The 21,757-nt window shown below is 35.9% G+C and overlaps 1 protein-coding gene across 2 annotated transcripts in view; it reads left to right on the forward strand.

The window, feature by feature from the left end:
• The window catches only part of RNGTT (RNA guanylyltransferase and 5'-phosphatase), a 171,845-nt gene that overhangs the window by 76,113 nt on the left and 73,975 nt on the right, over positions 1-21,757 (forward strand). For both annotated transcript variants that reach the window (XM_005518195.3, XM_014263722.2), the window contains exon 12: positions 5,859-5,927. In XM_005518195.3, coding sequence (XP_005518252.1) covers positions 5,859-5,927 — 69 coding nt within the window. The remainder of the gene's footprint in view (positions 1-5,858; positions 5,928-21,757) is intronic.

A 21,757-nucleotide genomic window follows, 5' to 3' on the forward strand; every position in this document is an offset into this window, starting at 1 on the left:
AAGTCACACTCCTGAGACCATGGGCTGTGATTTCAGGATCTTCAGAGTTACTTGGAAGGAGCCACTTTGGGGCAAGCAGCCAGTTGTAATAAGCCATTGGCTGGTCAAATACTTTGGCAAGTGCTCAAGTATCTAGAGATCTTGAAAGGAGACTCCTGTGAAAGAGAGCAGGGAGTGCATTTTTTCTTGCTGCTGTAGCCCTTCTGGAATATTCTGTCTAATCTAAATGGCATGGTTTCGGTTGATAAAAAAATGGTATCTGTGGGATATCTTTTGAAGACACATTGAAATATATGAAGAGTTACATCTGCTTCCTTGTGAAATGTTTGAAATGTGAACCTTGTTTCTAAAAAAAAACCTCTAAGATGTCTTGGTCAGAGTCTAAAAAGAGGAGCAAGGAAGAAAAGTTGAAGGAAGAAAAAAGTTGCTGAGAAGTAGGAATTAATTTTTAATTGCATAGACAGTACTTCATTGGACAGCTTAATGAAAATTGTGTTTCTCCATCACAGCATGCTGTAATTTGAGATTGCACAGTTTTCTAAATAAATTGCTTGGCACTTGAGCGTATCACTTGAAGAGGAACTTAAATATGTGTGAGAGGAGAAGGTTTCATCCTCATAGCTGTCTGAAAGTTAGTCTGAAATGGTGATCCAGGTTATGTCTGGTTTGGAGCAGGGAGGGTAGGAAGCAGTAGAACTGCCAGAGGTGTGTCTTTGATCCTCTCCCATCTCCCCCCAGATTGTTAATTTACACTAGGTTTGTTTAAATCACCTGTTTTATTTGCAATGCAGTGTTAGATGAGATGATTGGTATCCTGAATGTGAAAAAGATAAAAGTCTGCATGGTTTGAGTTTCACGTGAGTTTGTTTTTGTTTTTTCCTTTTTTTTTATCTGTATTTCAGAAAGTGTGTGCTCCCTTCAGTTCCCAAAACCATGAATTCCTCAGAGTCACTAGAGATTGTTTTGGAAGTTTTACCATGTATTTGTAGTAATTCAGTCAGTGAACCAAAATAAAAACTTCTCTCAGTGCTTTGTTTTGGGCTCTATTTCTGTTAAAATGTCAACTAGCCAACTTCTATTTGTGGAAAGTTGAGATTCTGTGTTTTATTTCTAAATAATATATGAAACTTTTCTCACATGCTATTTGATGCTTTTTTGCTTTGAGACTGAAAGCAGCTGTTCTGTTCTTGATACCTTCTCTGCTTTTAGATACAAAACAAACAAAAAAAGATGTGATGCTGTAGGACAGGGGAAACTGGAAAGATTCTGGTGAGGAGGAAGGAGCAGAGACCACAGCCGTAGCTTAAAGGACCTCTAAGCTTCCCTTGCCTGACATTAAACTGCATTTGATAATATTTTGAAGCATTGCACAGCAACCTGCATATCATCTGAAAGGAAGCTTGTACCCCGCCAAATGCATGCTTAGTTCTTTTCCGGGAGGCCTCCTTTTCAAAATATACTGCTTGAAAGCTAAAGTTTAGAACGTTAGTGGTTTGATGATGTGGTGGATGATGGCTCCATCATTGCCTGCAGACTGATTTATTTTTGGGAAATGTGATAGTTTGGAAGAATCTGAGCCAGACTATCTTTGCATTATTTTAACTGATCTTAGCATAAAAATTATTCTGTGGGATTTCTGATGTCATTCAGAAACAGGATATATGAAGGTTTATGTAGTAGGTTATCTAAAGAGATGTATGAGCTCATGTTTATAAAACTTGACCGTTGTCAGGATGTGAGAATATCGAGGCTGATGGAGAGGGTTGTCATCCTTAGAGAAAGGGATGGTCCTTGAAGTTGGACTGAAACCTAAGGCAGTGAAGTTGCTGGCTCTGTGAAGTTAGGAATGACAATGGGCCCATGTATGAAGGTGTTTTTTGTTCTGTCTGACTGGTAATTCAGTTAATAGTTTATTTGTAACTAATACTTTAGAGTGAAGTGTGATCCCTGTCACAGCTCTCTGTAGAGTGAACAGGTCCAGATGATCAGTAACTTGAAGGTGGATCTGGAAAACCCCATGGGACTGCAGGCAGAATTGTTCTATTTTGACTTGAAGTGAAGCATATAGCAGTTCTGAAATTGATAAGCAAAGATAAGGGATCTGTATTTGTCTTGTATTATAACATTCAAAGGGATTTTTTTCTGTACCCAGAAGTGTTTCAGCAGGCTAGCAAGCAGTGTCAGTTTTGAATCAGAAATACAGACAAAATGGTTAGCAGTATTTGCATATTGTGACACAAGAGATCAATAATTGCGATGTGTGTGCAAGGACCTTAGTAAAATTATTATGTAGAAAGTCAGTATGACTTTGCAATCATCATTATGTTTTGGAATCCTCATAATTCACATTGTGTTGTGTTTCCATGGGATTTTATTTTATTTTTATTTTTTTAAATTTTTTTTTTTTTGGTAAGGGGAGAGAAAAGACACAGGACTACCTGCTGGACTTACTTATTTTATGAATAATGTAATATCTGCAAACTCATAGAATTATGTGTCTTGGCTCAGAAATACGAAAACTCTAACAAAAACCTACTCTGTATGCATCTAAATTTTCTCCCCTTTGTGCTGAAGGAGCATAGTGATTTCTTTGTTTGTATAAGTATAGGCATATCTGTAAAGTCTGAATTTTCAATTATCCGGAGAAGAACTACGGACTGGTTCAGTGTTTTAGCAAAATCAGCTTCAGCAAGTTGTTAGTGCTCTTTTGGTGACATACTGCTTCTCTGCTTCTCACTGGTTAAGGCACAAGGAGAAATCCTGTTACTCATCATACAGCTCCACTCAATCCATGCAATTATACCATTGTTTTGCTTAGAGAAGTGTTACTAGATGTAGCAATGATTTTAAATTCAGTTGAAAAATATGAAAGGAAAAGTTTTTAATAATAAACTGTAATAGGAGTATATGGCTTATTGCAGTATTCAAGGGGAAGAAGGAAGCTGAAAGGAGTGAACAAAGGGGATCTCAGGTGGAAATAGATGCCATGAGACGACAAGGAATTGGATGCCAGAAGAGCTTGTTCAAATGCATCATTTACCCATCTTTTATAAAATGTCATTGAGATGCATTGCACTTTATCTGATCCATGGCAGTCATCCCAGTCAAGCAGGTGTGCCATTTATCATGGCGCCGATTAGAAAAGACCATTCTGTTCAAGTTAATTAGAAATTTGAGCGTGTGGAACGTTGAATAACGTTTTTAAAAGATGAACCATGATATTTGCATTTGAAGTTCATAAACTGAAAAAAATGTAACTTTTTTAGAGTCAAAAATACTTGCTTGTATTGCTTGTATGTCAGACATTCCTTTTATGCTCATTTCCATGTCATTCCAAGCCTTCTGCAATATTCAATGTCCATGTATTCTGTTCACACTTTGCATAGTTTAATTCCCAAGAAAATTTTTATGGGAATGATGTCAGAGAAAATGTACATTCCTTCCTTCATCCCCTCCCCCCAGTTGCTAATCCTTTCTAGTCAAAATTCCTTTCTAGAGAAAGTGCTATCATTCAAATACATGTAATTGTCTTAATGAGAATGAAAGCAGAATAACTGGGACTGCAGAGAAGTGTAGTTATCTGTTGAGGCTTGCTCTGGATTTAAAATCCTTTTGTCTTTGATATCTAATTGACACTTGTGAGGAACTGTCTTAGTGAAACCACTGTGGACCTCCAAACTGAGAACATGTTTGACTTTGAAAATGGGTGGCATCTTAATGGGACAGATTCCTTTACATTTTGTAATTCTGGCTAAGTAGTGAATGAAAAGTATCAGAATGTATTTCTGAAAAGGGAAAATTTTAATATATATTTTCCTCTCAATTTTTCAAGTTGTAATAGTACTTTAATGTAGTTTTCTAAAACTGCATGTTCACCAGAGTGGAGAGAGTTGCGAGCCAAACAACACAGTAATTATTTTCTGCTTTTCCACATACTCCAACGTAAGAGATTGTTTCTGTATTCTTAAATTTTATTTTGGGAATACATAATTTAGTTCTGTAAGTTCCAACACCAAGGTCACTGTCTCCTCAAATTGTAATTCCCTTGAGAACTTCAAAAACAGAGGCAGAAACAGAGGTGGTTGATTATTCCTTAATACTAACATTATCCAGTGAGAGGTTTTTTGGTACCTGAATTTAATGAAATCAGTCTTGAGCATTTTTGTAAGTTTGGAGCATACTCTTATTACAGATGACTGGCCAGTCAGTTTTGGAACTGCTAAGTAAGTAACTTGCAAGTGACCAACAGAAGATTTGGCGTGTGTAGAAATAAAAAAACCTCACAATATTAAAAACTTTTTTGACATTTAAATGTTTTTACAATGCACTCATTGCTCTAATAAAAACAAAGACTAGCAACAGATTAATGAAAGAATTTGGGATTATTTTATTGTTATTTTGTGTAGTCATACGGTAGCAGATGCCTTATAATTGTGAACTTCAGCTGTAAATTTCAAGATAGCAACGTGTTGTAACAGCAAGGTGCAACTTCAAGTTTCAATTATGGGCTTTTTCTTCTGAAAAAATGTGTTTAATTGTATAGTTTCTTATTCGGAATTAAATATTCTTGAAGTATTTTTCCACTTGAGAGCACTCTCAGAGTGTGGTTTTCCCCGTTAAATTCTAAAACTTGAATAGTGAAAGCTTGCTTTGTTGTTGGAGCTATAGGCACAAATATAAGCTAATGAATGGGTAAGGGAAAAAGCTAAGTTTTTATAGCAAAATGATCAGTCATTCTGTGCAAACATTTATAAGTTCAAGTGAAATATGTTGAATCATTATTGTTTGAAGTATTTGGCCATGAAACATAAAATTGCATTGCTTTTAGTTGTACAGCCTTAGAAGGATACAAATGTTAGTTCTCAGCTCCTTTCATACTTTATTGACTTCATCTGATTAATTTAGTCATAATTTGGTCAGCAGATCATTAAGTTGAGCTCTAGAAAGGAAATTGTGCAAAATTAGCAGACCAGGCGAAAATGATGCTTTTAAAACTGACTGTGATTTACTGTTTCTGTATTTGCTGTTTTATCACCATGTGGTTACTTTTGTGCCAGAGTTTTTTCAAATGCTACTAAAAGTATCTACAACTTCAGGACAGATTCTCCATCTCAATGGTAAAAAATAAATTGAAATTAAAAAAGAGATATTTTGGTAATTTTCCTAATTTTTGCTATTACTTGTCAGTTGTAATTCTCCTTGGTTATTTGCTTTTCCTTAGGCAAATAATGATTTAATATGGAAGTATATAATCAATTATCATAAATGTTGACTAGCTGGTTTCAGTGATTTGTTTAATTAGATGTTTTTTTCTCTGATAAATTCATTTTGATGGATATATTTACCACCATATGGAATTCACAGTCTTTGAAAGCATAAAATAGAATATTTAAGATACAAATTAATTCAAAGAGTTGTTTTACAGTCATGTAGCTGTGTTACTGGTTTATGCCCTAGTTAGGAAGTCTATAAAATGTGAATTTCAAATGATGCCCTGAAGTATTTTTCAGGAAATAAGTTCAATCTAAAGTAAGTGCTACTTGTGTATTAAAATGGCAAATGGATTTTTTAATTTGCCCACAAATTACTCTAGTGTCCTGTATTAGAATCAATATTTCTTCATTTTCTATTACATAGAATCATCTTGATTTCTATGTATTTCTTTTTGGACAAAAGATTTTCTAGCCTTGAGTATTTGTAGAAACTGCTACTTTGTTGATGCTGACATTTCCCAAGCTCTAACAGTAAATAAGCTGTTTACTGGCAAATGATTGCAGTAGTAGTATATAATCCACCGCTACTCACTTTGATGTGCATTTCTCTATGGAAAAAGGATTTCTTTCTCTTTTGTTCTACAGCTCTTGGAAGGAAACTTTGCCAGAGAAGTTAGCCATGAAGTGGATGGACTGATATTTCAGCCTACAGGAGTAAGTAGCATAAAGAATGGATTTTTCTCCCTTTAGTCCCAGATGAAATTCTCACTCTCCCTTCCCACTCATCCATCTACTAGCTAATCTTTGTTTTGCTCAGGATTTCTTTGCAGCATTGTTTCTGACTAGTTGCTATCTCATTTGTAGTATGTGTGATTTCTTACTAATCAATGGTGGTAGTTTTCAGGAATCATCTCATGTTTTTTAGAGTATGTACTATGGATGTATTCTGCTAAATAATGAAGAATTTACTATGACTGCATGAATTCCATGAATCTTTCAACCATTTATTTGAGCTCTCATATTATTTTGCTTTTTCAAGGATGTTCACACATTAAAATTTCATTAAATTTGTGACTCATATTGTTTTAGTGTAATTGAAGCATGGTAAATTATTGAGCCATGTCTGCCAGTGTAAAGGTAAATGAGTGGCCTGGAGAGAAGTTACCAAAAGTACTGCAGAGAACCAGAAAAAATAATGCAAGTGGTTCTCCAGCTAGCATGGCATCATCCATCCTATTACTTCTGTTGAATCAGATACAGTGGATACACTTCAGTATGTATTGTATATTGGCATAGATCATTGCTGTAGCATCATCCATCTTTACTTTTTTCTTAGCTTGTAAATCACAGGATGGTTTGAGTTGGAAGGGACTCAAACTCTCATGTAGAGATCATCTAATTCTAGTCCCCTGCCAGAGGGGGTAAGGACACCTTTTACCCCCTTCAGCCTGGCCTTGAGCACTTCCAGGGATGAGAACCCACAGCTTCTCTTGACAGCCTGTTTCAGTGCCTCACCACCCTCATAATAAAGAATTTCTTCCTAATACCTGATCTAAACCTATTCTCCTTCAATTTAAAGCCATGCTCTCTCATCCTGTCAATACATGCCCTTGTCAAAAGTCTCTCTCCATATGTTTTTGTAGGCCCATCTTGGATATTGTGAGGCTGCTAAAAGGTCTCCCTGGAGCCTTCTCCTTCTCCAGGTTAAACATCCCCAGCTCCATCAGCCTGATTTTATGGGAGAGATGCTCCAGCCCTGTGATCACCTCAGTGGCTCTTCTCTGGGCTTGTTCTAATAGCTCTGTGTCTTTCTTATGCTGGGAGTCACAGAGCTGGACACAGCACGTCAGGTGGGGGTCTCATGATAACAGAGGGGCAGAATCACCTCCCTGGCCCTGCTGCCCTCGCTTCTTGTGATGCAGTCCAGGGTATATTGGCTTTCTGAGCTAAAAGTGCACCCTGACAGCTTATGTTGAGCTTTTTGTACACAAACACCTCCAAATCTTTCTCCCCAGGGAGAAAGTCTTGATCCATTCTCCACCCTGTCTGTGTTTGTGCTTGGGATTGCCCTGACCAGGTGCAGGATCTTGCACTTGTGCTTGTTGAACTTGGCTGTTTGCACCAGCCCACCTCAAGCCTGTTGGGATCCTTCTGGATGGCATCTCTTCCTTCCAGTGTGTTGACTGAATTAAGAAAGGAATTATTTTCAATTATTTTAAATTTGACAGATATTTCTACCCTTCCAGTTACTTGTGGAAAGTACATGTGTATACTTCTCCAGTTGAAACAGATTTTTCCTGGTCTACTTCCTGTACTGCAGATCTTAGCAAGGGACCATCACACTCCCATCTGAAAATAAGATAAACATCTCTGTTTCAAGTTCTGCATTAGCTAACTAAGCAATTAGGCCACATACCTTTTTTATTATACATAGCTATTTCCAATTTAAAGCAAAACTTCTAGGGTAAAAAAAGTTCACGCTTTCATAAGAAGTCCTGATGATATCTTAGAATACTGTTAGAATTTAAAGCAATTATAAAGGTTTCTCAGAAACACTTCCCTGAAAATTAGAGGTTAAGCTAAGCAGAGTTACTACAGCTAAATTTGAAATTACCTTTTCTAGTTGAAATGAACTTACTGAAGAATGTATCTCTTAGTCACTGTTACAGGAAATCAATATCTGATATGTTTTGTATTTCTAGAACTTGTGTTTTCTGATTTAGCACACTAAAAAATTTATAACCCAACTAAAACAATTTTCTTTTATAAATACTTATAAAGGTTATTAATCTTTAATGTATTTGTTTAATTTAACATTCAAATTTTAATATTGTTCCTGAGTTTATGGAATGTAAGTTTGTTGCGTCTGTTATTAAACTGATTTTCCTGGATGAAGCAATATGCAGTTTTCTCAGTGTAATGACTTTCATAGTTGAAAAAGTATAAGTAATATATTTAGAGTAAAAAATATTATTATAGACCTGTTACTTGGAAAAGAAACATTAAAGATGATTAACTGAAAAGGATGAAGCTGATAGATGCCTTTTTTTTGTTATGTGACAGAGAGGGAATAAATTAATAGGCAACAATACAAGAGCAACAGTAAAACAATGGATAAATGACCCCTTGAGAATACTAACTGAAATAATTTTTGTGTTATAGCTGAATGCAGTATGTATTAGGTCTTTTCAGAGAGAAAACAACAACCCTCTGTTGTTGATTGGGGTGTAGAACTCTGATTGTGAGAGTTAGAGGCCTTTATAAAACCTCTTTGTCTCAAGTGAAGAGACCATGGCATATCCAGAAGAAAATTAAGAACCATATTTATTGACATAATTGATCTTGCAGAAAGAAAGGATAGACAGAAATTGAGTTTTAGAAGATCAGGGAAATTCAAGAACATCTTTTGGGAGATCCTGAATACCAGTGTGTGTTTTGAGGAGTACACAAATGTAGAAAATAATTGAAGCAAATTCACAAAGAAGAATGAAGTGGCAGCAGAGTGTCAACATGTATAGACAGAAAATTCTTTGAGGAAAATTGCCCACACTTACCATATTTTTGATAGGTGAAGCAGAATGCAGAAGTAAACTTCTTAATACAAGGAATGTTGAGTTTATCAGTTCACACTGTTTGAATGTCTTTTCTGTGTTTCCCTTCCCCTCTGCCCTGGTTTACTCAGAGGTGTTCCTCTTGTTATGTGGTCTTAGACAAAGGCATCCAGACCTGAGTATATGGATATTCCCCACTAGCTACAGGCAACACTGATACTGGGAGTCAGTATGAATGGAGAAGGAATATTTTGTTTTGAAGTTTGGTTTAATTCTAATTTGCAATAAAACTCAAAATATCCAAAATTATCTGTGAATTTGCTTTTAGCCTCCAAGAGCTCTTGGTTTTCTCACTTTTCTCTTTGGTTTGAAGAGATTTGGCATCAAGTGCCTCTGTATTATTCCAGTTTTGAGAAATTGGTATGCTTTAATGAAAAGGGATTTGTGAAAAAGTTTTACTACTGAATCAAGGGTTTTCAGTTAGATATAAGAGGGTTTTCTTCTCTTAGTAATCCTATCTAAACTCTTATTATGTGAGTAGCAAGGTTCTTCTACTGAAGCAGAAATTATTTTGCACTGTGACTGATGACAGTAGAAACAACATTAAGTTGAAAGAGTTGAAAGAGTAAGGCAATTGTTTCCTGCCTGTGCAGGTTAGTTTCTTTTGCAAGATCAGACTAACTGAGCATTATTATTCCTAATTAGTCCGTTACTTGAGTTACTTATATTGGTTATTGCTTGGGGTATACAAAGGCTTTCATTTCACAGTGACATTTGAACGGCTGTGGCTGAGGCATCCCATCTCCTTCCCATTTCCTCCCTTCTCAGTCTGAAAGCTTTCACAGATCATGAGAAGAGCATGTTTAGTGGAAGTGATGGATGTTTTTGCCTTGTTTGTGATTTAAGAATGCTTTGTAGGTAGCTTGATGTGATGTGTGGCTCTTACACAATTCCTGCATTAACATATCATTCTCTTGACAACTCCATCACAAGAGACAAATGTCTTATTATTGCTTCTCTTCTTCCCTTTATACTCTTTTCCTTTGCTCTTTTTCTCTTCATGCATTCTCTTTATCCAGCAGCCCATTTCCTCATTCCCTTTGATTTCCCTTCTCTGTTGCTTCTCCCTGACACGTCTTTTCCCTATATCATTGTCTATCCATTTAAGATCCTCTCACTATAACTCCCATATGCCTAAATCAGCTCTATTCCATCTGATCAACTTTATGGTTCCTTTACCTGTAACTGGTTGACAGAGCAGGGCCCAAAGGTAGGTGCTAAGTAGGAGTAAAACAGCAGCAGGAAACTTCAGGGACAGGTATCTCACCCTGGGATCATGCCCCAGACCATGACTGAGTTTAAAGGTGAAAGCCACATGTCTTATTTACAGATTCTGAATGCTTGTGTAAAGACTGGAAGCTTTCAGTCCTCTTTTTGAAATGTTCAAAAGAGCAAACTTCTTACATTTGTTTTAGAGCACTTGCAGGTTACCAGCCCGTATGTTTTTAATGAAAATCTCAGAAATGGCCTCTCCTGATAGCAGAATGGCCGTCTGGACTCTGCCCACTCATCAGTGAAATTGCTTTTCATGTCTACCTTGTAAATCGTACCTTTGCTAGATATCTCAGAGTGTCTAATTTTTATGCTAGTAATCTCCTAGCAGCCAGTTTTCTTGCTGACTAAAACTATTACTTTTCCTTTGCTTCGGGAAGGGATGTAGGAATTATTTTTTTTACTTTAGCCAGCTAAGTGAAGACTCCCTGGCCATCAGTTAGGAAGGCCTAAAGACAGCTTTTGAGCATCTGTGGAACGCTTGTATCACAATTTAAAATCTTCTGGTTTGTGTTTGCCTCCTGAGCTCTGTTACATTTTTGCATTTGCTCTGTGTGATTTCTGTTTGGTACTCCTCCATACTCTTATTTTGGATGAAGAATAAAGTCCAGTTGTGTGGAGTTGGGATTTTTAGAGGGAAAGACGAAGGGCAACTGCTGAACTCTGTTCTTCTAAGATAAATGTTATTTTAGAGAACAGCTGAATTATTTAACACATAGCTCCCCATACTGAATTCTAATGCAAAGCTTAGCCTTTAAAATGAAAGAATAACGAACAGGTTTTTATAACTGAATAACATTGGATGAGTTATTACTATATCTTCCTTCCTTCCCTTGGCAGACTTAGTGGTGATCTGAAATGCTTGGTTGCCTGTTAATTATTTGTGCTATTCCCATTGTATAATAGGCTGTGTTATTTTCTGTCATTGTAAAAGTTCATCCAAAATCACTGAAGTTAAAACTGAATTAAATATCTCTGAAAGATACCACCAAATAAAACATCTTCATGATTTGTTTCATTAAGCAGTGCCAGTTTGTCCTAAATAATCCTATATAATTGGAAAGCCTTTTCTTCCACAGTATATATTTTACCAAATGGTGTGTAAATTTTTAATCATAGGCCTAGTCACTTGCTGGCTTATTTCTGAAACTCAGACATCCTGTTTATCAGTGATGGGCAACAATTATTGTTACGTATTTCTTATGCAATAGCAAGTAATGGCTTCAGGCAGACTCAGATATACCAAATGTACTCTCAGTACCAAAGCTGATATACAAAGGCTTAGGAAGAATCATATAATAGCATAGATTTTTGCTTCTAACAAATATATGTTTCTGGATTTAGCTTCCTATTTTTGTAGTGATTCATGTAAGATTTGGAGGCAATGGAATAGTATAGAATAGAATGGAACAGACTTATTTCAGTTGGAAGGGACCTACAGTGATCATCTAGTCCCAGCTGCCTGACTATTTCAGGGCTGACCAAAAATTTAAGCATATTATTAAGCACATTGACCAAATGCCTCTTAAACACTTACAGCTCTGAGGCATTGACCACCTCTCTAAGAAACCTGTTCAATGTTTTACCATCCTCTCAAGTACAGAAATTCGTCCTGATGTCTAGTTTAAAACTCCCTGGCACAACTTTGAACTGTTCCCACACATCCTATCACTGGGAGAAGACACCAGTACCTCAGTTTGTTAACACATGTGCTAAGACCACCTGATTTTTTTTTTTCTCTAGAGTTTGCAGCAGAAGGAAGGAGAACCTAGAGAGAATCATTTTCATCAGTCTTTTTTGTTGATCCACATTATTAAAACTTTTCATCTTTAGAGTATCTCTTTGCTAAATGTGATTACTTCTGTAAGAGGAATGTTCCTGATTGAATCTGTTGCTATCAAGGGATGCTGTTGTCATATCAGTGTGCACTTCTTGTGCAGTTGTAGGTTTTCCTTTAACAGAGAACTTGCTGTCAATCTCCTGAAATGCCACTGAGCTTTGCAACTCTTTTCTGCCTATGAATAGTTGTTATATTCAATTTCCATGGCCATGTTCCTTGCAATTAATCTCTTACGTAGCTATCCCCATCTCAAATATACAATTTTTTCACATGCTTTGCAAACATACCCAAATATATTAACGATACACAATATTCCTTTGAGGAGTTTTCTGTGACTGTACAAGGAAAACTTTTATACTAATTCAAGTTTGTCTTTGCTCATTTGGGGTGACTTGTTTTCTACTTTCTTTTTTTTTTTTAAATTTGAAAACTAGAAAATTAAGAAATGTTAACCTAAACACCAGTAAGTAAGGTCTAATTAAATTAATTACAGCTTATTTAATTAAATTGCTAGACTTCTAGATACAAGTATCATGATTTTTGAACGTAGCAGATTTTTATGATTTTCAGTTACTTTCCAAGAACCTGAGATAAATCACCCCCAGTAAATATCTACATTTCCCTCTTTCCCTTTATGAATAATTTTTAGGTCTAAATATAGTAAGATTGGAGTGTAGTAAAAGTTTTTCTTGTTTAACTTTCTGCTCTTGGGCCTCTAGTACATTCAGATTGAAATGCAAACATATTTGCTATTTGCTAGAATTGTTTAACCTGACTTTCTTATTATGTCAGCCTGAATAGATGTGTCAAGTGTCTTGAGTCTGATTACCTAAGGAGAGTGTTGGTCCTAGTTGGTATGTTGTCTCATTTGCTTGCTAATGACCTGTACTGCCTGACATTCTCTGATTTCTCAGGCAGTGAACTGCATTTATGGGTGCTATCTAAATGGGTTCTTGAACTTCTGTTGTGCAGTTTAATCATTCTGCCTGCCAGTGGCAGCAGGAAAGACATTTCCTACATTTTGTGTACTAGTCACAAATTGGGATTGTCACTTGACATTAATATGGTGGTGTCTCTGCATGTGCTGTTTAGGGAAAGAAAAAAACCACTTTCACTGCCTGCTACTGTTTTAAATGTTGGGATAATAAAGTTGTAGAATCATAAGTCATAAAGGCTTTCAAAAATGTTTTTTGCATAGTTTCTTTGTCTCAAAGCCACCTGTCAGGGAGTTTGTGGAGTGCACTTCCTGTCATGCTTTTAACTATGGTTATATGTATTTTCTAACTAAAATAAATAGATATATATTAGGAGTATGTAGTGTAAATGGCATTTCAGGTGGGAATACCAACACAAAGGTTCAGCTTCTGCAAAACATACCTGTTTTAAAAGAGTAAGTCTGTATTCCAAAAAGTTTCCATGGATGGGGAAATCTAGGAGAGTTTTTTATTTGAATCAGTGAGAACTCTTTACTGAATCATCTCATTCAGCTCTTGAATAAATTAATGAAGTGGCCACTTGTCTTCATGACAGTGTTCTGACTCATCCTGAAATTTACAGCAATCCCTACAGGACTGAGCAGCTTATAGATCGGGAATGATTTGGAAACTGGACAATATAGTAGAAAGTATTTTGCCAGCACTCTCTTTTCTTCAGATCCCAGAACAGATATCCATAAACAGAGTGCTTCATTTATGATCCCTCTGTACTTTTTCTGTCAAACTGAAAAGATGTAGGGAAGTATCTGGAAGAACTAAATTGTTGTGATTGTTTTCTCCCAGTTCTGTTTTCTGTACATGGCAGAAAAAGACAGCCAACAAATCTTCCAAGTTTTCATGAAGATCCTTGATAAAATGTTCATATTCTTAGGCAGGAGCACAGCAGTAAAACAAAAATAGTATCAGGATAAACAGGATATTTAGGTAGATCTCCATCCCACTGTTTAGTGTAATCACTAGCCTAGCATTTCAGGAAAATGATGTATATACCTCAGATGTGAGGAAACACGTGTGAGGATGACTTTTAGAGGAGTATCAGCACTTGCATTGTGGTGTCTGGATGGTCAAAAACATTTAAAGACACTTTCTTTAAAAGCAGAATGATTCTACATGACTGTTATTCATAATTTAAAGTGTTTACTGGGTCACTGTTCTTATAAACAACAATTTTGAAAACACATGATAAATATCACCAAAGGGTAACTGAATTTTTTAATTATAAGAATATTTTTTCTTAGGTGCTAGCATGTATTATTAGATAAATCTTTGAAGGTAATGGTGCATATTGGTGACTGCACATTTAAAATAATCATGTTCATGATACTGTACACTCTGCAAGGCTCAGAGGTGCCTGTGGAATAGTATTCTGTACTGAAGAGGCACAACAGTACACTGTGTAATAATTAAGTCTCCTTTTGACTGGCAGTGACTTTAGTTTCAGTTGTAATTGTACTTGCTGTTCTTTTCATCAGCTCTCCTAGCCTATGATATTACAAAAATAGTGAACCAAGTCCATTAACATGATTAAGAATGAAAGTCTTGAGCTTGATATGGAAGCTATAAATTGCTTCTAAGAAAATTTCATTGTCTTCAAGTGCATGGAGAATAATTAAGATGTGATTGTATCATACAGGTCTGTTAAGTACTATGTGGCAGTGCTGGACTTCATGCCTTGTTCATAGAAGTCAGAGATCAGACACCTGATGAAGGTTTCCTATGTAATTAGTGCAGATATTCTTAAAGCAAAAACTTATTTTCTTTTAATGCTGCTAGTTGTGTTTCTGAAATGAAATTCAGGTTTTCTCCACACTACTCTAGAAGTTTTCCTCTGAAATAGGGGAATGTACAACTGTGACATGTCTGCTGGCTTGTTCCAAAAGGGGAAAATTATTAGAAATCTTATCTGGAAATTATCTCAGATTTCCAAAATGCAGATGTTCTGTATAGTTTGAATTGTTCATTAAAAACCAGTTAGTGCACTTGTTACATCCCATCTGAAAGGTTTGATAAGTTTGAACTGACAAACAGTAGGTTGCTTGTTTCCAAACAGTGAGCACTAGAAATCCCAGGGAGATTTTGCATCTGTATATTCATCCAGCCACTGAAACAAAACATTTTTTAAGTAACATGAGATTCTCTAGAGAATCTAGAGAATTTTAACTTATGAGAGCAATTGAAATGTGTATCTTTGGGACTTGTCAGACAGTGAATTGATGTTGCCACTTTTAAGGGAAAATATGGCTTGTTCTTCTGGTAATGAGAAAAAGGAACCAGAAGAGTAAAGGATAATTCTAAATAGTTTTGGAAACAACTATTTAACAAATGTAAGTTGATCACAGGATCCAGTGCTCATAGTGCTCAGAGCTCAAAACAGGTGAAAAAGAAGTTTGCTATGTGGTTAACAAATTAAGAGTTTCAAGGTTGTTCCTTTTGTCTTCAAGTACAAAATGTGAAATTCCAATTCCTACTAAAATCTATTCTGCAAAATGTCTGATGCATGTGATGGTGAGGAAAAATATAAGTTTAGTTGGAGAAGAGACTAGTAGAGGTCAGTATTTCCTAGATTTTAGGCAACATATTCTTTTGCAGCCGTCTTACCATCAACTAACATCAAGCAAAGCAAATCATGTTTGGCTTTTGGGGTTCCTTCCCCCGACTCTTCCTACTGAGCTGGCTCCAAGGCCAATAGACAAAGGCTGGTAGACAAAAGCATTGTTGCTTTGTTTGCTATTTACAAAGTAATTAAAATGTATCAGCTTGAAGCAATACAGATTTTTCTGTATAAAGAAACATGTATGCAGTGAACCATATTGGATATATTTTGGAAACCTTCAGAACTCTTTTTTTTTTTTAGTACTAGCATGATTTTGGAAGAATATGCTTGATTTTTGAGTAGAATCAGCTCTCTAAAATATACATAAGGCATGAGACTACCATGTACAAAGACTGGTTAAGTTTTTTTTTAATTTATTTTCAGAAGCTTAAGTATTACAGTAAGACAGTCATGATACTTTTCATTGTTACAGGATTTGGTTTAAATTTTATATTACATTAAAGTTTTTTGAACCAGTAAAGAACGAGTGCAACTTTTCATAATTTGCTTATGAACAAGAACAACCAGATAAATTATTCTTGTTGACATTGTAAAAAATTTTTGCAGAATAAGCTCTATTTTCTATGCTTGCAAGACATGGTATTTTATTTGCAAAAATGTCGGAGGTAATGTATTTTTGTGCCCATTTGCACTACTGACCCTTTTCAGTTTCTGGATGGAAGGGACAGCTAGTACCATGTCCTAGATACTAGTACTAGATACTAGTTGTATCTAGTAACAGTCAGGGAAGTGAAACTTTGCATTGGTCATCAGATCAGAAAATGTGCCAACAAGCATTGCCACAAAATAAATCAGGAACTTTTTTTGGTTTTGTTGTGGAAAAAATTTTTCATTGAAAATCATTCCCTTGGCTCTGATTGCTGTGCACTAAGATGGTCCATCTCCATGGAGAGCAGCTACAATGCTAGTTGGAGTCTTTGTTCAGCTGATTTTGAGAGTTTTGATTGCTGGGTTGATTGATAAAAAAATTAATTTTTTGTATAACAGCGGGTAACAAGGGTTGCTTAGGTGCAATTATGTATTTTTATATTTTTAAAAAATTTATTATACTTTTATGTGTCTTACTCTGTAGCTTCTTCTATGTGCTTAATTTGAGATGCTGTTGCACATCTGACAATTGTTGCGTGGAGTCAGAGTGTAGTAGAAACAAGCTGTAATATAATTATTCTTTACAGCGCCATCAGTCTCTTGGCTTTTTTCCCTAAAGACAGTGTCACTCAGACTTGCTTTATCACAGTTAATTAGTTTGGCCTTATACTTATGTTTGACTTTGGCTTTGATACTGCATTCTCATGAACTATTAATATTTTTAATCTTTACAGCTCATAGATATATGGAATGTTATGGAGCAAATATTAAATGAAGACTGGATTTAAGCTAATAACTTGGAGCATCTTAGAGTGGTTAGCTACAGTGCCACAAATGGTGTTACTATGGAGAGAGCTTCTGTTTCCATGACATTTGCTTGCATATTTTGCTAGGCCTTCAAAAGAAGTAGGGTTCTGTCCTCTGTCAGATTTGGTGGGTGTTATTCCATTACTTCTGAAACTCTGCAGTGTCTCACTGCAAATATATATGAATTAATTTCTTAGGAATATTAATGGTGACTGGCCAGGAAAAAATGGAGGGGAAAAAAGTTATTAGAATTTTGATCATGCAGAAAGCAAGGGGTTTTTGATAATATTTTTTTTACTAGAATAGATATTGATTTTAACTGGGTATACTGCTCTGCTTGTACACATCTTGGTTGCTTAAAAAAGCCTACAGCTATTAAAGAAGTAAAGTAGAGTTTTGCTGGTTTTAGAAAAAAATATGTTTAGTTGTATAGCTAATGGCTTTGTACTGTGAGAACTGCCTTGTACTGGAGGGGAATTTTGAATAACAGTAAATTTTTAATTCAAGTCATGATGTAGCTCACTGTTTAAAAATCAGTTATTGGCTTAGGGCTAAATTACAAAAACTCTTTTTTTCTTAAGATGAAAGAAATGGTTTGGAGACATGAAAATATTGGCAGCTATTCATAAAGGGGAGTTTCTTTAGTGACTGTTAGGGCAATGTCACGGTCACCTGCAGACAGCTTTTGACTGCTCTCTTGCATTTCTGACTGAAGTCACATGTGCTCACAGTTCTCTTCTGCAAGATTGCATTTACTTAAATGCACATGGGTGTGATCCCCAGGTGCTGGAATAGAAGGGATTAGAGAACAATACTGGTTGCTGAACACCACCGTGTGACCTATTCTGTCCTGTATAAAGGGTGCTGGGGAGGAGGGATGCAAGGAGTTAAACAGCATTAAGTATTCTTGTGCCACCCTGAAGACAAAATTGCTTTTCTTCTGTTCCTAATGAACAGCTGACTGTTGTTCCCTTTGTACACCACTCTTCTGCTCTAATTAGGTTTTAGTGTCCTAGAGTGGTTTTATGTTTTTAATGGTCTTTCTCTTTTACCCCCAGTTGTGAGAGGGTGTCTAGAGCTTTAGATCCTTTGTAATGCCTTCATGGAGCATATTATTCTGTAATATGTCTGTTGACAACAGTTATAAACAGTTGTCAGGATCTGAGCTGCTACCTCTTTTGAAACACATTTTTTTCAGAGCTTTTCCCAATTTCACACATTTCAAAAGCACAAATACACATGTGAAATTGAGGAGAAAATGTGCTCAAAAGCCTAATAACCTAAGTGTTGTCTGTGTAATGCAGCTAAAACTTTGATCCACCTATTTTAGTATTTTGGTAAGTGCAGAACGGTGTTTCACCTAATAGTCACCCTCAACTTTCACTGCAATCATTGTTATAGCTCTGTTTTAGTTAAGATGTTTTTGATTTCCACTTGAACTGAGTTTCTAGATCTTTCTGCCCAAACTGGTACCACTGACTCCCCATCTGCTAAGATTCATATTCTTTGTCCCAGCTTTAAGATTGAATTTCAACAAATAGGTTATTGAATGATTTGGTTTATAAAAGTCATGTTCTCCTCCTGTTGAGGATGTACTGTACAAGAGAAAAGTTTTTTTTTACAAGACAGCTCATAAAATGAGCATGGTACTTACTGTTCTTGGTGTCAAGAGAGATGTTGTTCCACATGACTCTAATTCTTTCTGGAGTACCACTGGATCGATGACAGGTGGGCTTGTTCACTTTGTTGTCATCTCTGTACTGCTCGCTCTGCTTTAAGAAAGTTTTTGAAGGATTCTATTGAAGTTGTTTCACAAGTAGTATTGAGCTTCACAGAGATCTAATTTATTTGTTCAGAATTCATACTAGCATGCTCATTGTTATCTGAGCATTTTACCAATGTTTACATTGAAGTGATAAACTTGCTTTATCTTGCAGGTTGGAAGAGATTTTTTAGCTGTCTTCCAAACATCATCGCAGATTCTTGCTTGAATCTGTGATGTTATTTTTTTCCTATGGCATTCTCAGTTATGTTTTATGTTCTAGAGGTTAAGGAGAGGACTGTTGTCTTTGTTTTTATGACATTAAGAAAAAGGATGCATGGGAGAGAAATCACATTTGAAAGAAGCTTCTCCTGAACTGGCTCAGGTTTGTCTGCTTTCTTCTCCCAGAATTTCCCAGTGACTGCACATCAGACATTTCAATTCACTTGATGGATGCCGGTGAATTGGTGCTATGAGTTGCAGTTCTCTTTCTTAAGAAATAGAATTCTGTTTTTTAAATACATTGTACATTTGTTTATGGAAAAGCTGTGCTCAACTACTCCTTCTATTCTCCCTTGTTAAAATGTTAAGCTGTTAAATAGCAGCTAAACTTGATGACATTTGTTTTGGCAAATGGTAATTGTCACCCCCTCCCCTAATTCTTTGTCCTTTCAGCTACTTCCCTGCTCAAAGCATAGCTACCTTAACATTTGAACATTTTGCATAATTAAAAAAGAAACTTTAAGAAAAGGGAAAGGAGAAAAATGTCTGAGTGTAACTCTTCTGCCAGTAACAGAATGAAAGCTCCCTGCCAGCAGCAGAGAAGTTGGAACAGGTTTTTCATGGCAGTTGCTCAATCCCAGTATTCAAACTGGAGATTTTTTGTTGCATGTCTGATGGGTGTTTGTGTGGTCATGTTCTGTAGAAAGGGTAAAAAAATCTGATGTGGCAGGAACTATTGTTTGGTTACAAAGCAATATTAACAACTTATTTTGGGACCACTGTTTTTAATGGAAGAACGTCCTTCCCAAGAAGGATAGCAACTAATTTCACAGTAACTGAATTTTTTTTGAGTAATGTTCTTAAAATACAACCTTATATTTCTTTTACCTTTACTTACAATGCTCAGCAAATAGCCACCCTATTCAGCTGAACCTGTTCTTACCCAGAGACACTGCCTTGTTTGTTCCTAAGTGAAAACTACAAGGATTAATTTCACACAAAAAGTGGGCAGGATCCTTTTATTTTCTCATTTGGCATGGTATATTTTTTCTTCTTAGATGAGGATTTTTCCCTGCTCATTATCCAAATTAGTCTCCTGAAAATGCAGTTTTAAGTTGTATTAGTTGTATTAGTCTTGTCGGAGACTTGAAAAAGAAAGTACGTACTGATTTTTTTTCAATATGCGTTTTTCCCCGCTTTGCTTTTCATCTCTGAGCACATCAGCTTGCTGCTTGCAAAGTTAAAAGCACTGTGAAGTGCATGCTGAGTTCTACTGGTTGGACTTAACTCCCATGTTGTATGAATGTTTCCTTTTGAAAATTAAGATGTGAAATATGTGGTTTGTTATTTTAATGTCAGTAGCTAATGATGAATTTAATATGATTAAAACTCATAATTTCATAATTTATATACTAGAATATGTAGTTGAAAAGGCTAGTTTCTATTGTTTCTTATAAAATATCACAGGATTCAGTATTCCAAGGAAGACTCATGAATATTTAATTCAAGGAGGTTTGTAGCCCTGTAAGATATAATAAGCTAGCTCTTAATGACAGTTTTGTGTAGCACACATTTAGCAACATGTAGAAAAAAATCCTGCTGGCAATTCTGTGCATCATCTTTCAGGCATATCTGTTCAGCTTTAGGGGCTTTTTAGCTCTGGAATTATAAAGAGAAATTGGACTATGTCTGAGACCAACATGCTGCATTTTCTTAGTACTTGCACATTTCTCCTTATGTTCAGACTAGCTAAAAGCTCCATCCTACTGATTGCCTTTTGATGTAAGGCTTTATTCTTTTTTTTAAGATTGGCATTCCTCAAGAAGTATTTTGACATATATTTTTGCATCTTTCTGTGTTGGTTTGGTAGTTTTCATTAATCTTCCTGGTCTCTGAGGGGATTTTCTGAAATGTTATTCCTGGTATACTGATTATCATTGTAGCTTAGTAAAAATGTCAACAAAACTGATGTTATGATGAAGTCTTAAATTTACAGGTTGGAGCTTCTGCAAATGTGGCCTTCAATACTGATAAATTACCCAGCTTCCAAATCAGGTTATTGTAGTGAGTCAGCCAAAATCACTGCTGCTCCATTTATGGAGATTCTTTTGTTATACCAGGATGCTATGGCTATCAGACTTGAAGCACTGAATATCTTCTGCTGATCCAACCCAATTTTTTGGGATTTCTAGGAGCCTTTGATCACAAACTAACTAGCCGCAAAGAAAGAAGTCCTCTGAGAGGCTGACTTCTTTCTTTCTCTGGTGTAAATTTAAGTGATGACTACACTTAAGCTTGAGTTAGGACAGAGGTGGTTAAAATGAAAGGGCAGAAGGTGAAGAGAGATTGATGCCATTGGGTTTGAGAAATGAGTGAAGGTTTTGGCTGGTATGTGCAACACTTTAAACTTGTAAAGAGACAGAAACAGTAAGGCTCAAAAAGCAAGTGATACACTGAAGCAATTACACTTATCACTTTTTACAATGAAAATTGATGTGCTCTCCAACATTACTGGCTTCATGTAGCCAAGGCTTCTTCACAGTAGAAGTGTGGAAGCAAGATGAAAAGGAAGATGATCTCCCTAAGAGTCTTTCAAAAATTTGTTATGTTGCTGGGGCAGAGAGAAGAATAATAAGCATTGCTTTAAGAGAGAAAAAGAAAAGAAAGATCAGTAAAGGAGTGAGCTAGAAGTACTTCTGTATTATCTAGGTTCTTCCAACTGTTTATGGACAGTTGTTTTAAGCTATTTAGCTTTTTATCTCTGGGTTTGTTTCTGTCTGTGTGTTTCTAGACAGGTAGAAATTAACAATGTATGACTGAGAAAAAGTTACAT

Source organism: Pseudopodoces humilis, chromosome 3 (genome assembly GCF_049639895.1).
Source record: "Pseudopodoces humilis isolate 2021_Gansu_Grassland_sample_001 chromosome 3, ASM4963989v1, whole genome shotgun sequence".
NCBI classification, from domain to species: domain Eukaryota; kingdom Metazoa; phylum Chordata; class Aves; order Passeriformes; family Paridae; genus Pseudopodoces; species Pseudopodoces humilis.